This window comes from Seriola aureovittata, chromosome 6, assembly GCF_021018895.1.
Source record: "Seriola aureovittata isolate HTS-2021-v1 ecotype China chromosome 6, ASM2101889v1, whole genome shotgun sequence".
NCBI lineage: Eukaryota > Metazoa > Chordata > Actinopteri > Carangiformes > Carangidae > Seriola > Seriola aureovittata.
In genome coordinates, this window is record NC_079369.1 from 17,261,645 (window position 1) to 17,279,571 (window position 17,927).

A 17,927-nucleotide genomic window follows, 5' to 3' on the forward strand; every position below is an offset into this window, starting at 1 on the left:
AATTGTAGCACTTGTTCATAAAAGCCTTCAATTATAATAATTATTTCCTGGTCCTACAATGGCACAATATCCAGCCCTGTGTTTGCTGCTTGTCAAATGGCACAAGATTGTCAGTGAAAGGTAAACTTCAGATAACACGGCAGCTGAACAGACAATAGATACTGTGGAGATACTATATGTGTGATAGGTGTTATAAATGCAGCTATTGTATACTACAGGAATTATCTATTTTCTAACAACCTAATGGAGCAAATCATTAATCACTTATTATACAGTCAAAAGCTATGAAGCACCAATCACCTAAACTCTGGATCTGATGTACAGCATTCACAGTGTATAATCAGTATGTAGGTTTCTATGGTACATTTATTTTACTGTGTATGTGGTTATTTCTATTTAAGTAATGGAATGAAGTGTGTGATTAGTAAGAGAGCTGATATGATGCTGCTTTAACAACATTTTTGGTAGTTTTGCAGGCAGGCTTAATTGGCAGGTAAGCATCTGAAGAATGCTAGATAAGTACTGCCAATTAAACAGTTGTATACAGCAGAATTGTAAATGTGTTTACTGACTATAGTTAATCCCACAACCTGGAAAAGGAAATCTGGTTTTCTGTTGACATGGGAGTGAATGAATTTACTGCCTAAAGTGTTGAATAATCACATTGCCGTAGTGTATGTAAATTGATTGCTTGTTGGCCTCCAGGTTGGATTTCTGGGGAAATCTGATGGATCGCATGATGGCACAAAGAAAGAGAACAGCACAAAACTGAAACTGGGAGCAAACACTTATCCCATTCTGCACAACCAAAGTGAAAACCTTTGCCTGAAGAGTATCTGCTTTGCAGTCAAAAAAAAAAATGTGTATTGAAATTGTGCAAGAGCCAGCACTAAAATTGAAAGATTGCCAATTATCTTAACCATCGTTTCATTTGTTTACTGAAAAATAATATAATGAGGTCTTAAACTGCTGTCCTTTAATTGTTGATGGCTCTGTCCCCAAGGTCATTAAAAAGAATTCTGCAGTCATGGTATTTTACAAGACTACTAAAATTGTGTAATGTGCAAATGTGTGATTGCAACTACTACTTTTTTGATCTGCAAAAGTCCACTTACACAGCTGCTGAAACTTAGCAATGTTAACTTTTGTGTTACAAAACAACCCTGCTTTCTTAAAACCACTCTGACATTTTAGGTCTTCAAAGTCCCAACTCTCTCTCTAAAACAAAGGCTCACTTTTGCTCTTGGAGACAGAGAAACTCAGATGGCCTCTGCATAATCAAAGAAAGAGTTTCTCTTCCATCACTCACTCTCCCACTCTTTACTGTTTGTACCCACCAGCGCCTAAAAGGGGGGTCCATCCCAGCCTCCACCCAGTTAAACTTTAATGTGACTGACAGTATAATCGGCACCCATTTCATCCTTCATTTTCACTGCATTGTTTCAGCCTCTGTTCTACTCTACAAAGCAAGAGAGGGAGAGAGGGTCTCTATTCTCTCATCGCCTGCCTGCTTGTTGGAGCTGATAAAGGTGAATAATGTGCCGACACAGCCCGGGTATTAATCCCCATTAAAATGCAGCTGGCTCTCTGAGCTCTCCGTGGGGTAACATTAACTTAAAGGCTTCATTCTGTCCTTTTGAGTTTTAAAATTAAGTTCCTGCCTCCAACCTAGTAGCCCCCCTCCTCCCCTCCAAAATCCAAAAAGTCTGAAATAATGCGGAAATGAGGAGTGATAAGAGCAACGGCTGTCGTCGTGTCAAATGTTTGGAGAGGAGTTTTCAAGTAACAAGACCATTGTTCCAGGCCCATTAGGCATTCCTACTACACTCATAACTGTCTTTTTAGGACCTCGTAAACAGTTGGCTGCCTGTGCAGACGATGGCTTTGATAGGTCAGTGGGTGCTTGTTAAATAACGTTGGCACTGCTTTCCTCCCACTGCCAGCTGCTTAGCTAAGAGAGGAAGGGTGCAATCTGACAGTGACTGAAAACTGAATGCCAACATGAAGGATGATGACACAGTTTGATAGAATTTTATCACATTTATGATTCTTGTATTTAATTTAATTGAATTTTTGGCTGTCAAATTTGAATGCTTTCACATCCCTTATCAAAGCTATTCAACTTTATTTAACTACTATTCACCAGTCTCATTGAAAATGATCATTAGTATGACAGAAAACATGATATATGGTAGATGTTACACACAAAAAAATTATCTTAAATCTATTTTACTGCATAATATAATTCTTTTTTTTTTTTTTAAATCAACTAAAATGCACTTAATCTACTGAGCAAACATCGGATTCACTGACTCTAGTTATGTGTTTTGATCACTGCAGGTGCAGATTCAGAACTACTCAGTGGACAAGCTTAAAATACTAATACAGAATACTTAAAAAGTTTAACTGGAAGACTACTTTAAGTGACTTGTCCCAACCAGCTAGGGAAGATAAACAACTCATTGCTGACTTGTTAAGTTGCAACTTTACTGAAAGGATAAACACAGCATCAGTGCACCTGACAAAGAATGCATGGCTAAAAGTTCAAATCTGCTTGAGGTAGAGTCGTAGGAAAGGCACAGGTGGAAGTAATGATCCTAATTATGGTCCCATTCCATTTAGGTTGAGCAGTAAGTCAAGACACAGCACAAGGGCTTTGGAACTGAAATAAGTAAACAGAAAACAGCCATTATTAATGGTACTAATGTCTGCTTTGAAATTGGTCTATTTTATCCAAGGCAGTGGTTCTTCTTAATACTGATTTTTGTAGGGTTTCACAAGGTATCTGAAGTGTGAATCAGACACTGCTTCAAGGGTTAGGGTGAAAAAAATGTGGCATAATCACTGCTAATGATCAGGATTTTGAATAACACAGAACATAACAACATGAATAGTGCCCGAAGTTCATTTAGGTCTACCAGTTCCAGCGACTCTGTCGTGGAACAATAATTTATGTTGAGTTAAACCTGTGATTTTCCTGCTATGGCAATACGTCTATTTATATAGTCCGAGCCACGAGACAACTGTTATGTGGTTACATATGCATATAGCTACTGTTTTAACATAAATTATGCTGCATTTTATGTATTGTATTTAATATTACCTGCACAGAGCTGGGTCTTTTTTTCATTTGCAAAGACTGCTTGTCTGTCACATGTCACATACTGCATTAGATATTCCAGCCAGTCCAGTATAAAAGGAGGATAGCAAGTGACAGAGGCAATGCATTGGTGATTATTGATTTGCTCTCAGCAGCTCTTCGCAGCAACAAGGATAAACAGTGTGTCTATTTAATGTAGTTTGAATTGGACAACTCTCCGTCATCGTTCCCCATATCTTCAACCTCATTCTGGACAACATGCAGTACACAAGGTAATCTTCATTGATCAAAACAGGGAATAGGAGGAGGGGAACATGGCTGGAAGAAAGGAAGGGAAGCGAATCAAGCAGACATCTTACACCAGAGAGAGGGGCAGATGGTTGACGATACACTAAAGACAGACTGGCTTAAGACTTTCTCACTTCAGTCCCCGTTTATCTGAATCAGACACTATTTAAAATTTGAGTCAAGAGCATAATGTCAGAACCACCTCTAGCTATAACATTCACAAAAGCATGTTATGTAAATGTTTAAATTAGTAAAGTAAATTAGATTCAATAAAACTGATTCTAATGTATTTAATTTTGTCATAAAACAGGTTGTAACAAGTATGAAGACAACATAGCAGCAGCCCATGCTTGCTCAGCACCATAGACAATTGATCAACGCACAGTCTTGATCACCATTTTCATTGTATGAGCTTCATGGGTTTCCTCCTCTTTCTGCAGTCCAGATAGTTGATGTTGCTGGCTTCAGCACAGCCAGCCTTTCCTCCAAATTCAGCATCTACAGCCCTCCTGATCTTTTTAGTACAAGTGAGTGCACACGCTAACCGCTTCAAGCTGCTCTTCCTTCTCAAGCTCTATCTTAGCACAGCCAGGTGACAAAGAAATCTATGTTTTTATATGTGGTGAGAAAGCGGGATATAAAAGTTTCTCATCCACTGAATACATGCACATTTAACCACAGCATGTACCACACTGTTTACTGTGAGGACCACTGACACCGACAAGAAACTGGAGAAAGGTTGTTTATTGTGAGTGGTAAAGGGTTCTTAACAATGCAGTGCATGCTGTGCTTAAGGGGGATGAGACAGGCTGTAGCTGAGAACTGCTACTTTACTTTATTCACCAGTGCAAGGGAGAACAGGTAAGCGAGCTTTGGTTGTATGTTAGTGTGTATTCTGTGCATGTCTTGTGTAGCATGTGTACAGTTTAATGCTGTTTGTGTGTTTAATAGTCTGAAGCACTTTCCCCTTCATTTAAGGTGCATTACTGACAAACAGAAAGACAGCAGGGTAGCAGGGTATAAAGGGGTAAAATGAACATGGCAAAATAAAATGATTTTAACTGAGTACATCCTCAGTTCCTCACCTTGTGCCAGCCTCTCCAGCCTCTTGCCATGCTCAGGTGGGATGGCATACCTGCAGACAGAGGGAGTAAAAAGGGGATCAGTTTAGTGAAAGGTTTTCCTATTAATAAGGCTGGCTGTCTTGTTACCAGAAGGACACAAGTTTCTACAGCAACATCAAAAACATGCTTGTCAAGGAAGACACATAAATCATTCTGAGTATTTTGCTATTATTTAACTTGTAGATTGCCCTAGAATATCTCTAACATGTATATAATATTTTTTTTTTTTTAAATATACTTTAAGACCTTATTGATGCAAGTAAAACAGTTGTAAAAATAGAAGCTGTACGCCGATCAAATTGTACCTGGGCTGCCTTCTTGGTATTGAACATATCATGAAACCACTATTTTCAACAACTTCTAAAGGTAAACTAAACAACAGTGAAGAGTCTTCCCATAGAGGTGGAGGTAACACAATAGTATATAAAATCAATGCAAAGGTGCAAATAGACACAAATTCATGCGAGGCATACGGAATGAGGCAAAGACGCGACCTTTCGAGTAAAGAATATTTTACCTTGAGCAAAATATTTGTATTTTATGTATCAAAATGATCATAAATCTAAATGCACAGAAATTAGACACAGTACAGACACACTTGTCCATGTGTACATCACTAGCTAGCTACCTAACGTCTGTACAGTTGGCACCATGAAAAAAAAAACAAGGAACACTAAATCACTCCAGCAATCAAATTAGCATGAATAACAAGAGGACATATTTCTGAATGTACCTTACAAAAAAACTGCTGCCCTACACAACAGCCTTGTCTAGATACTAGATAGAAGATAGAATCTAGAAAGAAACAAGCTATAATTTGAAGGGAGGAAGAAGGGGAAACACAAAGGGTGGTGGAAAAGATCAAATGACCGATGAAGGGCAGGACCAGGAGAAATGAATGTTTTGGGAGTGCAGGGTTATTTCACAGCCCTCAGCACTTACCGTTTTAAGAAATTAAATTACCCATGCTGTACACTTCACTGCCCCTCCCTCCCCTTCTCTTTTACACATGCACTCATCATGCAAATCACTATTCTTGTCAATGTTCGGAGGGTCTGGGTTGAGGGTTTGTTTTTTTTGTTTTTTTTTGGGGGGGGGGGTTAATTTCTTATCATATTGCTTTGATCTGCTACAACTTTTTTTTTTTTTTTTGCTGCTTTGTTTCATTCATAATATTTCATTGTTTTTCCTCCTTCCACTTTGTTTCTGTTTTATTACTGTACAAATGCGGTAGCCCTGTGGCCCTGATTCTGTGTTGCTCCACGGTTAGAGCTGGGTACTAACATTACCAAGAAGTCAGTGTTTGTAATGTTAATACAGGAGGTAGGCACTGTAAAGTATATCATTACACTAAATATCAGACGCTACATTTAGAAAGCGAGTTTATTTGTAATACAGAGTGGGAGGGAGCCAGCAAAGCTCAGATCTAATCCATTCATTTGTGAAGTTATTACAATACTTTTTATTACTGAAATTATTTCCTCTGGGTTGCATAAGCCTCAAGAGACCCGAGGCAATGAACTATTATCCTTTCCTACTCAAGCCTCAACAGCCACATGGATGTTTAAAACAAATGGAGAAATAGAGGGCGAGAAACAAAGATGGGGTGATGGTGAGATGCAACCACACATAAGTAGAGAAAGAAAAAGAAAGACCAAGAGCGTAAGACAGAGTGGGGGGGGGGTAAAGAAAATAAATTGAGTCGGAGGAGCCAGGACATGGAGCCACACTGCCACCTGTCGACAAAAGCTTTGAACTTCAGAGAGGGGCAGCATCCTTCAATGTTTTATTATTATAACCTATATTTACTCGACTATCCAACATCAGAAGCTCTAGACCAAAGTCCTTAATCCAATTAGGAAGCAGGGTTATTATCTGAATTCAGGTTATTATCTCAGAGTTGTAACTGGTCTAGTTAATATCCAGGTAACTACCCTTTGTATTTTTGTATAGTTTTAAGTACATAATCTTTCTCTATGTGTTGTGCATTTAGCACACAAGATAATGGGCAATGACTACGACACTAAAATGAATCAGGTTATACAATAAGAGTTGTAATTTGTCCTGTGGCTCTCAGACAAAGAACAGCAAGAGAAATGGCAGTTGGTGATTCACTTTATTGGTCAGAGATAACTTTAACCTGACCTAGGGTTTTGGTTTTGAAATACCAACCTAATGCTCTAACTGCTCCTTCACATTAGTCTCAATATGACCAGATACAGCACTCTTTGTCTCATTGCCATGTGCATCACAGAGACATATTTACTTTTACAACAACCTTGGCAATACACTGTATCTTCCTTGTTGATGGCCACCAACTACACCACACAAACCGTCCTGCATCATTGTTTTTCTACAGTCCATAAAGATTTTAAATATTCACAAAGCTTTTTTTGTGTGTCCTATGATGTGTGTTGTGAGCAGTTATTTGCATTAGTAAAATGTGCCTTTTAATGGCTAGGCTGCTCAAAACAACAGAATAGACTAAACTCCCACTGCACTCATCATAGCGATGTCAGGTCTGAAGTTACGATGGGATTCATCCACATACTGGAGGTAAAAAGGTGGGTATTAAATAATGTGTTGTAGTGTTTGTGCTTAGCTAGTCTAAACATATCATGGATATAAGTCTAAGATGAAATTGATACTGATCTTCTCATCTCTCTCAGTTAGATGGCACATCAGTACATTTCTTAAAATGTTCAAGTATTCCTTTAGAGATGTTTTGTCCTGGGGGAGCATCATTCCAGAGTTTACTGTGTAAATGTGCACGAATTTCAAAGAAGCCTACGCTAGAGAACATCCCTCAGATGATCCCTTCCATCCCAGCATCAAACTAAACAAATCAGCCGATCAGCGCGTCTCCTCCTGTTCCCTCCCTCCTAAGGCCACGGTTGCCATGGCAACAACACGTCTGTCACCCCGGCAGCAGAGAGAGAAACACACAAATAAAACAACACACAGCAAATGAAGGCATGAACTTTTCCACCTCTCTGAGGAAGGCTGATTTATCTATTGCGGGACAGTGTTCCTAGCAGGTGGAATTAAGATGTCTTGACAGCATGAAGGGTGGCACAGTACGTTGCGTTGTTGTGCGTTCCTTCAGTTTGAGAATATTATGCATTCTCCTTAGTGTTTTCCAGTTGAAAGCCATTTCTATCATTTCTCAAGAAAAGTGACTCCCACTGTACAAAAAAATATATATATTTATATAAAACTCATGATTTACAGTGCATTCACAAAGTGTTCAAACCCCCTCACCTTTTGCACATTTTGTTATGTTGCAGCCATTTACTCAAATAAAAAAAAAAAAACATTTATCTCTCATCAATCTACACTCAAAATCCCATAAAGCTAAAGTGAAAACTGAATTTTAGAATTTTTTGCAAAATTCTTAAAAAGGAAAACCTGAAAATATTCAGACTTTTTGCTATGACAAAGGGGAAAAACTGTCAAAGACTATAGAGGAGGTTGAGGACTGATGGATTCATAAGAAACTGATCCCATCCCAGGAAGAACATCCCTTTCAATTTTCGTTCGTCAGCCTTTCCCTACCTTCCCCTCACATGCTCTGAGGTAATCTTTTATCTGACAGCACATCTACTGGTGTGTGTTGAGGTAGATGGGTGATTGAGAGGGTTGCAGCAATAAAAATAAAGAGAAAGAGAATGATGGGAGGGATAAAGACAGGGTGAAAGTGACTGCCAAGGATTTTACACATCCATGTTTGTGTGTGTGTGTGTGTGTGTGTGTGTGTGTGTGTGTGTGTGTGTGTGTCAAGGGCATGGTCTGTTTAACAGCCTGTAAGGACCCCACAAGTGTAAAAGTGAAAATGATTCAATTTAGAGTGTGAGAGAGGGAGTAAAAGGGAGAGAGAGACAAGTACGTGCTTTAAAAAGAAGATGAATGGTGTGCATCCATCTATCTGGGAGTTAATTAGTCTAACTGACAGGGATGACAGCGGGGGCAAACTAAACGGAAGTATAAAGAGGAAGAAAGCAAGAAAAGAAGCAAAAAAGTCAGAATGCATAGATGTGTTGGCAAACTTCAGACTCCGCAAAAGCAGATGTATTTTAAAAAGCCACACAATCAAATTTGTCAAATCAATAAGAGAAATAAATATGCACTATAAGTAGCTGTATATTATGATATGTTTGAATATTTATATATTTGTTTTTCTCTTGCAGTATTAATGAGGTTCTTGTAAAAACAATATACTGGTGTATTTTCAAAGAGCAACAAACACTTGTAGCCTGTAATGCACATCAAAACATCTGCACCTATTATTTTCTATGTGAGACCATACACTGACAGCGTCAAGGCCCCTGATGTTTAAAATCAGTGTCCTTAAAAATACTGTATACACTTGCTTCCACAACCTTACTGATGTTGGCCCTATGCATTGGTCCGGTACATCACTGATTCAAATCATGCCACAAGGGCTACCCGTTTAAATGTTCATGAGCAAGATGGTAACAAAACATTTAGCACACATCAAACAAATACATCAGCTAAATATTTGATCAGATTAAGGGTTTGATACCAACTGCGGCCATCCAGGCTAACGAATAATGCAGGCATAAACCTGTACTGTTCTCTACAAGAAATGGCACAGCCACCACTGAGCTCAGCTCCTGTTGAACACCAGGCTGAAAATCACAGCTCGATGAATGTCATTTTTATCTACACACACACACATACGTTTACAGTGAGTTGAAAAGATACATAGCCACTCTCAGTGAGAGGTGTGAAAATGAGACAGGCAGATGATTTTAATGAGATCACATCACAGACACAGAACACACACGTGCGTGCACACACACACACGCGCACACACGCGCACATACACACGCGGAGTACTCCACTCTGAGAGGAAGACAGGAGAGGGGGGATGATGGAATCAAATGGAGCGAACAGAGAAGGGAAGCCATACACATACATGTAAACACACACACAAGGAGTTAATACTGTATTTCTGAGTGTTCCAAGGCTGGGTTGAGTCTGCTCACCACCTGCCGTGCCAAAGATCAAAAAAAATATTGAGGGAAAGAAGAGAAAACATACACACACACTTGCGCACAAGAGAAAATCAAGGGGTAGAAAAGGAAAAGGTTTTTGTTTTTTTTCGGGGACCAGGGGCCAGCAGGGTTGAATGACAGAAAGACAAAGGGAAATGTAATGATGCACAGAATAGAAAGCCAGCAAGCAAAACAACACTCAAACCCCTATAGGTTCCTATACTGTACACCATCTGCTACACATGGTTTAAGCAAACTTTCTGTGCCTTTGCAAGAGTGAACTTAGGATAAAACCTTGAATTTCACAACAACAGTAAGACTCATGGTAAGGTCATGGTTTCAACATTCTTCAGAGATTTACTGCATAAGTTTGAAGACAAGCGGGATTTGAGGAGACAACAAAAGAGGTAACTATTTGCAAAGAATTCTAAAACAAAATGACAAAAAACGGTAGAAGAAGCAGTAGAAAAACAAAACTGAATTCTAGCATTATTCATGAAGCATTTGTCCTAATACCTAAAAGTCAAAGCACAATTGTAAAACAAACAGACGTCAAGCACAATCAAATATCTCAAAAGTTTACCTGCCAAATAAGGAACCCTCCGATGGTGAAATAGCCAATGAGAAGCCTCAGTGCTGCGAGCACAAAGCAGCACGCTCAAACTAATGGCCATGTATTAAAAGCAGAGATTCTCAAAAAAACGACTCAGTAAAGCAAGTACATAAGTTTACTGTTCCAGAAACACAAGATTAAAACATGAATCTGTGAATTATGTAGTTGGCACAGAATTGCAAGGTTTTATGCAACAGAAACTTCCTACCCTCAAGCCTGGCCTGTTACAACTGCTTTGGACTGGTTCACTAAGACAAATACGTTGAGGACCCCTAATGCACACTACAGAGCGGGTGCAACAGCAGGAAAAATGACATAGGAAGAGTATTTGGAACAGGGACAGAGGTTCCTGCTTGTACATGACACACAAGAGGTCTGCTTATTAATATCAGTACATCCACAACCAAGTTACAACCAAATTACCATTTAAAAATCATGTTTTCAGTACACAAAGTTGAGAGGAAGCAACAGAAGTTAAAATACACTCAACCCTGTATCCATTGTTAGCTTTAATCAATAAAGAACTGCTTGATACTAGTGATGCTCAGACCGTTTGGATCCAACGGTAATGAGCTGGTATTCGTTACAAATTACTCTACCGGTGGTTCTTAAAATTAAACTCGAGTGAGAAAATTCAGTTTGAGTCATCGTGGCTGTGCTACCCCAACTTCAGTTAGGCTCCACGAGAACTTTAGGTGGTGCTGTTAACCAGACGCTACCCGCCAGGCAGTATCATCAGGCTGTTGTGCTATCACAGTACAACAGTGCCAACATGTCAGGTGCTGCTTGCCATACAGGTTCTGTCAGTATCACTGCAATCAAGTCCAACCAGTTTTGTGAAAATCGCAAAGTGATTGTTACTGCTGTCAACAACAGCTATATGACCACTAACTATACTGACACACACTGCTGTGCAGCAAGCACAGACTATAAAACTTGAAAATGACAAGTGACATTGTTCGGCCTATACAGAAAGCATCAAGATGAAACAAACAAAAAAAACAACCCAAAAAAATCAGTGACTGACCAGGACTTGGATTGCCCAAAGTGTAGGTAGTTGATGCTGTAGAGGTCCATGTCCTCCGTGTGCCAGGCAAACGTGGTCTTCCACATGCCAAAATATAGATACGGTGTGTTGACACCCTCAATAACGATGCCACACTCCTGCTCCACCATATCCAGCAGCGTGTTGAGATGGCCAATGTTCCACTCTTGAACATCCTGGACAGAATAACATGCATTCTTATGATTACCATGTACTCAAACAGTCTTTCAATGGCTGTAACACCAGATGGTGCTGTGGTCAAACAAAAATGGCAATTTCCCATTCACACAGCAAGGTATTGAATTTACACCTTGAGGATGTGGAAACCTTTATGATACTGGCAACAAGTCATAAAAAGCACAATATTTAAAGCAGCTTATATTAAGGACATAGTATCACAATTAACAATTATCCATTTATCAGTGTAAAATATGCATCCCATATAATGCCAAAGGTATAGTAAATCCTTTTTCGTCCTCAAACCATTTAGTCGCAATTAATAACCTTAACCTAAAGTATCAAGCAAAATAAGCAAGGTTAGAAAGTGAGCACTAACACACACCCACACACACACACACACACCTTACCTCATCATAGATGGAGCCACTGACATCCGCACCATAAATGGGTGACACAAATGTCAAGTTTTTCCAGTACTTCCTCTCTAGGTCATCAAAGTCTTTGTGACGAGGTGTGCAGTACCTAAAAACAGAACAGGATCAGATAGATTGTCAGCAGTGTGCAGAGAGATGGCCTTTCAGCTACACCCCCAAGTTTGCAATTTCTCAGTTTTCAATAACATCTTCAAGTTATTCAACTGATCAAAAGCTACCACTATAGCTACTACAAATGTTGACATAACTCAGTTACAACTTAAGCAGAAAACAAACAACTGTTCTTGCTGGAAGAGTTTCATGCAAATCAATGACACTAATGACATTGTTCCAGATGTAAGCTTAAACCATTTGCCCCAGTGCTTGGGCAAGTGGTAAGGGTTATTACTGATAAACTAATTAGTGGTCCCCAATTAATATGCTTATATTCTAATTTACTAAAAAATTATTTTAAAGTTTACAAAAGAGAAATAATTGTATCATCAGCATTTGTAATATATATATATATATATATTGACTACTGCTTGGAAGACAAAAACAACTTAGAAGTCTTTCATCATCAGTTTCAGTCTCTTCTAAACAAATGCGTGACAAAGTCTACAAGCACTAAATAACGACCACATTTATAAATGAGACGCCTGGACTGGGCACCAACTTACTTCTTGCTGTTGGCTAGCTTGCGGTACTCTCCCACAGTCATTGACTTCTTCTGGATGTTGTATTGGGTGAACAGACCTGACTGACCAGTCACCACCTGCATGATGGGAGCTGGAATCACCATGTCCTCGATGGTGTCATAGCATTTCCGCGGCTTCCAGCCCTCCGGAGGAATCACCTGTTGAAGGGAGTAAATGTTTAGCATTTATATGCAGTAAGTTGACATTCATATAGAGAGGTTTACAGTGGCTTCCAGCCACATCAAAGTGGATGTTTTACATTGTACAAGAATATTATCAACACCCCATCGTTGAGTTTAAACAATCAATGCTCAGATAATAGGATGCTATTAATCTATTCAACTAATGACTTACATTTACTCGTTTGGCAGACGCTTTTATCCAACTTGTAAGTGACAATGAGACAATTAGACCTTACTATCACAGGACTGTAAAGGGCTGCACCAAGTATGTGAGTGTAATGTATGAGAGTATATACAGTATACTATATGTGTGCGGGTGTATGAGTGTGTTGTCCTCACCTTTGCCAGGCCAGCGCGGTGAGCCCCTTGACTCTCCATGTATACGATGTATTTGGCAAAGTCTTTAAACTCCTCCATGGTGGGCCGAAAGGTCATGATCTTGCAGCTGGGGTTCTTGGCACTGACTGGTGGCAGTGATTGCAGCACAGGGCCTGGGGGGAGCGCAGAACCTGGAACAATTCCTGGTGCCATGTCTGGGGCTGCAGGCTGAGCTGGGGTGATCTCTGGAGCAGCATCGTGTTCTGAGGTCACCGCTGTGTGAGGTGTTTCAGCTATTGCTGGCTCCTGCGAGGGAATCTGGTCTTGGGTTGAACTGGAGCTGAGAGTAGGAGGTGAGGTTGGGGCAGTGTCTGGGGGTGAGGCTGGGGCAGAGTGAGGAGCCGGCACCGTGTCCATGGGCATGTCGGTAGCCATTTGGTCGTTTAAGGTTTGCAGGTGAACCTGGAGAGAAGAGCATGAGCAATCAGGACATATTCAGAATATTTCAGCTTCTTTTTCATAGCAAGGACCGTTTTTGCAAACTCAAATTGGGAACAGTTGCAAGGTGGACAACATGTAAGTGCTCAGAAAAGTTTAGGAATCTAGATTTTTATAAAGAGCGCAAAGTGCTTATTTAATTGAAAAATTGGCTTAGTGGGTCATAATAGACAATGATATTGTGTGAGAAAATCACTAACAGGCTTCTAGCTGACCTTTTTTACCCAAATGATAACATGAACTAGCGAACTCCATTAAGTAAATCAGAAAATAGAAGTCCCACAAAAACCGATAACATAGCAATTGAAGGCCAACAGTTAAAAAATGCTGCAGAGATAAATGCTTTACTCTGTAGTTACTGGTCTCCTTGCTACTGCTAAGGATTTGTTTTATTGTTTGCTTTTGCAGTAGCACTTAACTGCGTTTAGACAAACAGCAAATAAAATATGTTCTATTTCTCTCGTGTCACTCACAACTGCCACTCTCCCTGACTCTCATCAAAAAACTCCCTCCCTTTATCTCATCAGTAAAGCTATTACTTTACAAAACATTTCCAACTCCCATCCTAATATTGATACTACTGACAACTTATGCAGATTTTATTTTACAGTACGGTATGAATTGTTCATATACAACTATTTTCATATACAAATCATATACTGTATTGAGAGAAGACCCCTATTAACTGTGCGTATCCTTCTTATTGATGGTTATAACTTTATAACATAATTACTTACTCTCTAACAGGTCAAAACACCATGGCACACAACAGTTTGTGAGAGATAAACAATTTGTAATACAAAACACAATTGTACAAAAATTACTCAGCCGAAAGGCACAGCTCGTTAGCTAGGCGGGTAGCAGTCTGTTAACAAAGGCTCCGTCGCTGAAGGTCTGACACAGACCAAAATACTATACAGACGGAGGGAATCCAGAGACTTTGAGAGTCATTGCCAATGTGTACTGAAGCTCTTCTGGTAGCATGTGTGATGGCCCATCACCTTACCAAGACATCTTATCTACGTTTTTCACATCCTTTATCAGCCATCTGTTTATTGCAAAGTCACTGTTGCAGCCACTGGTGATAATTACTCAATCACCTCAACAGAAAACCTGTTGAATTACATGTGGTCGTCTGATTTGAGGATTGCAACCAGTGAAACACTGAACCCTAATGGTCAGAGATTCATTCATTCATTTTCTACCGCTTATCCTATAGTAGGGTCGCGGGGGGGCTGGAGCCTATCCCAGCATCTTTTCGGGCGAGAGGCGGGGTCACCCTGGACAGGTCGCCAGTCCATCGCAGGGCAAACACATAGAGACAGACAACCATTCACACTCACAGCCACACCTATGGTCAATTTAGAGTATCCAATTAGCCTAATCTCCATTTGCATGTCTTTGGACTGTGGGAGGAAGCTGGAGTACCCGGAGAGAACCCACACTGGTACAGGGAGAACATGCAAACTCCACACAGAAAGATCCCACGGCCGAGCCGGGACCCAAACCCGGAACCTTTTTGCTGTGAGGCGACAGCGCTAACCACCGCACCACCGTGCAGCCTGGTCAGAGGTGTGCATCAATACTGCCCAGTATGCCCAGCTAATAAACACTTTAAATTCAATATTTAATCAATAGTCAATGTCAATCCATCATGCATTAGAGAGTTGTAATAAAGGTTGACTGAGAGACTAGATATTCATTTTCTTGTTTTAAAATGATGTTCCATAATATTGTCTGGACCAATCCCCACAGTTGTTCCTGGAAAGCACAAATCATTTGGTTCATGCGCATAATATTGACGCACGTTTATGTGTAGCGACATTATCTTTTTCAAGCTGCATCATCAAGCATAACAAATCAAAGCTGTAAACATTGACACCCACTTTGACATAAGGGGGAGGCTGGGTCCTTGTATAATTTGAACCCTACGTAACTTTAATGGTGAGCATATAAGCCTGCTCAACAATGAAAAACATGCAAGCATCAATAAAAGACATTTATTGAGAGTTAATGTGGGTGGGGGGTGGGTATGCACTCTACACTCAACGCGAGATGTGAGTTGTGTATTCACTCAACACATGGTTTGAGCTATATATATGAATGCTAAAGGGTTTTCAACAAGTTGTTGGTCCTCTGACTCCAGAGGGAAACATTTCATGTGATTTCAAAAGCAGTGTTATTACCAAAATATTTTATTTTCACATGACACAACTTTTATGTCTCACAGCTCTTATCTGGCTCACTCAGCCTCTCTAAATGATCAAAACAAACATGTGTCCGATCAATGTAAATACACTGCTTATGTATTTCTGGATTCTACTTAAAATTAATATTATAATTAAAATCGTATCAAAGCCTTTTTAAATCAGTCATCAGTTGTCTCATGCTCTTACAAGTAATTTTTCATTAATTTACCATATCTTAACATACATATAACAAAGGGAAAATATTAGTTACAATGACTTCAACCATATCATCTAGCTCTACATGTACAGGAGCCTTGAGCAGGTTTGATCTGAAAATAAACTACCAAAATAATTAGGAATTCTACATTAATCTATTGAAAAGCCTTATATTGTTAGCTGAATTTAAGTGTCTCCATAATGTTGACTTTCTTAAATGTGCATGGAGCAGAAATAATAAAGTTATCTATTTTCAACTGGTAGTCTGTGCATCAAATCTTAACACTTTCAATAGAAAATTGCAATGCATCAATTACTTTTCTAATTTTTCCCTCTCCAAACAAACAGGTGACATGAAAGTAACTGTTTGTTGCACACAAACGGCTGACAAGAAGTTATCTGTTTGGAGATTACCTTAGATAACACTGGCACTGTCAAGCACACAGGTGTCACCCAAACAAACTATCACCACTTTGTCAATGATTGTCCTGAAATGCAATAGGTGTGCAACATTTAGTGTTTGATCACATTTGACAACATGATGGACATACTAAGAATATATTGATTTAAAAGACTAGCTGTAGGATTGGCATATCAGGAAGGATATCCGATTTCATAACTGTATTTGCACTGCAACACTTACACATGGTTTGGATCAAATAAAGTTTCTTAATAAATAAATACATAAAATACACATAACCATATCCCCAAGTTTGCATTTCAAGCATCTTCTCATTCAAAACTTCACACACATCAGCCACTTGCAGCATTAAAACATCACCAGCTGTGAATTTTAGGTCTCTTGTTCCTACTGTGAGTTTCTACTACAAGGCAAACCAAATGGTGACTGTCATTCAACAAGTCATTTGCATCAATCACAAACAGCCTCTAAAGCAAGAAACATGGTGTGAGCTTAAAAGGGCAAAGAAAGTTAGGTTCCAAGCAAGCTCAATGAAAAGAAGGGCGTTAGGTATTTCTGAGTTATGGGTCTCTAGTTTATAACACTTGCACATAAATCCCACTGCAACACAACCGAGAAAGACCTGTCTTCCAAACAAACCCAACAAACAATTGAGAACTAATTTCACTTCAACAATTAATAATCACTTTTCCAAGATGAAACGTTATCTCACTTTTAAGAATATCACTCAGTTATACGCAGGGACCCTCTTTCTAACCGAGACTGACCTATTCAGTGAATGGAAGGCCACATGACCCCCAGCTGTCTAACCACAACAAAAAGGGGCCTACACAGACCCTTTAACTCTATCTGGGCCTGAAACTTATTTCAATACTGCAGGAAGCTTCCCTCCTAATAAGGACTGAAATGTTAATACTCATAAACTGCATTCGTTATCCTAATAGTTAATTTATATCAGGCTTGTTCAGAGTAAAACGACGCTGCTTGATTTCAGGGAAGCAGTTACTGCAGGCTGCTGCTGCTGCTAAGGGCGACGATAGCTCTGCACAACTAACATCAACTGTTAGCATTTTATCTAAGATGACAGCGAACAAAAAACCGTAGCTGAAGCGCTTCAAATGAGCAAAATGTAAAACTCACACAAACGTTCAATGCAATCAACCTAAGTTACACATACACGCAAAACCAGCCATTGGCTGTATTTAAACAGAGCTACACCGTGTCCAAATGTATTCTTAACCTAGCTGGCTAGCTTCTCGCTGGCTACTTCCATATCTGCAGTTAGAAAAAAAACAAAACACCGCGACGACAGACACACCATCACAATTAAACAAGAACACAGACTCGGCGATTGAAAAAAAATGAATCTTGTTTGGGAAATATTACCTCCTGCAGAATAGTATCGCCTTCTCCCTTTTACTCTCAATCAATTTGGTTTCGTTTTGTAAAAATTCCCTGGATCGGTTTTCTTCTAGCATTAGCTAGCTGAGGCTGGTCGGAGTCACGCCCACCGCAAGAACTACTCCTTGCGATTGGTTAAATGACGCGGCTACTATGATTCTTGGCCAGAAAGCCGGTGATATGGTTGGTTTATTCGGTTATAGACAGATAAATCAACCAATGA

The 17,927-nt window shown here is 39.6% G+C and overlaps 1 protein-coding gene across 1 annotated transcript in view; it reads right to left on the minus strand.

Moving 5' to 3' along the window:
- The window catches only part of kdm4b (lysine (K)-specific demethylase 4B), a 43,837-nt gene extending 26,032 nt beyond the window's left edge, over positions 1-17,805 (minus strand). Inside the window, exons 1-6 of the mRNA XM_056378724.1 lie at positions 17,690-17,805; positions 13,001-13,441; positions 12,462-12,637; positions 11,776-11,890; positions 11,171-11,364; positions 4,474-4,523 (exon numbers count right to left, since the gene is read on the minus strand). Coding sequence (XP_056234699.1) covers positions 4,474-4,523; positions 11,171-11,364; positions 11,776-11,890; positions 12,462-12,637; positions 13,001-13,414 — 949 coding nt within the window. The 5' untranslated portion in view covers positions 13,415-13,441; positions 17,690-17,805. The remainder of the gene's footprint in view (positions 1-4,473; positions 4,524-11,170; positions 11,365-11,775; positions 11,891-12,461; positions 12,638-13,000; positions 13,442-17,689) is intronic.
- Between the last annotated feature and the right edge of the window lie 122 nt (positions 17,806-17,927).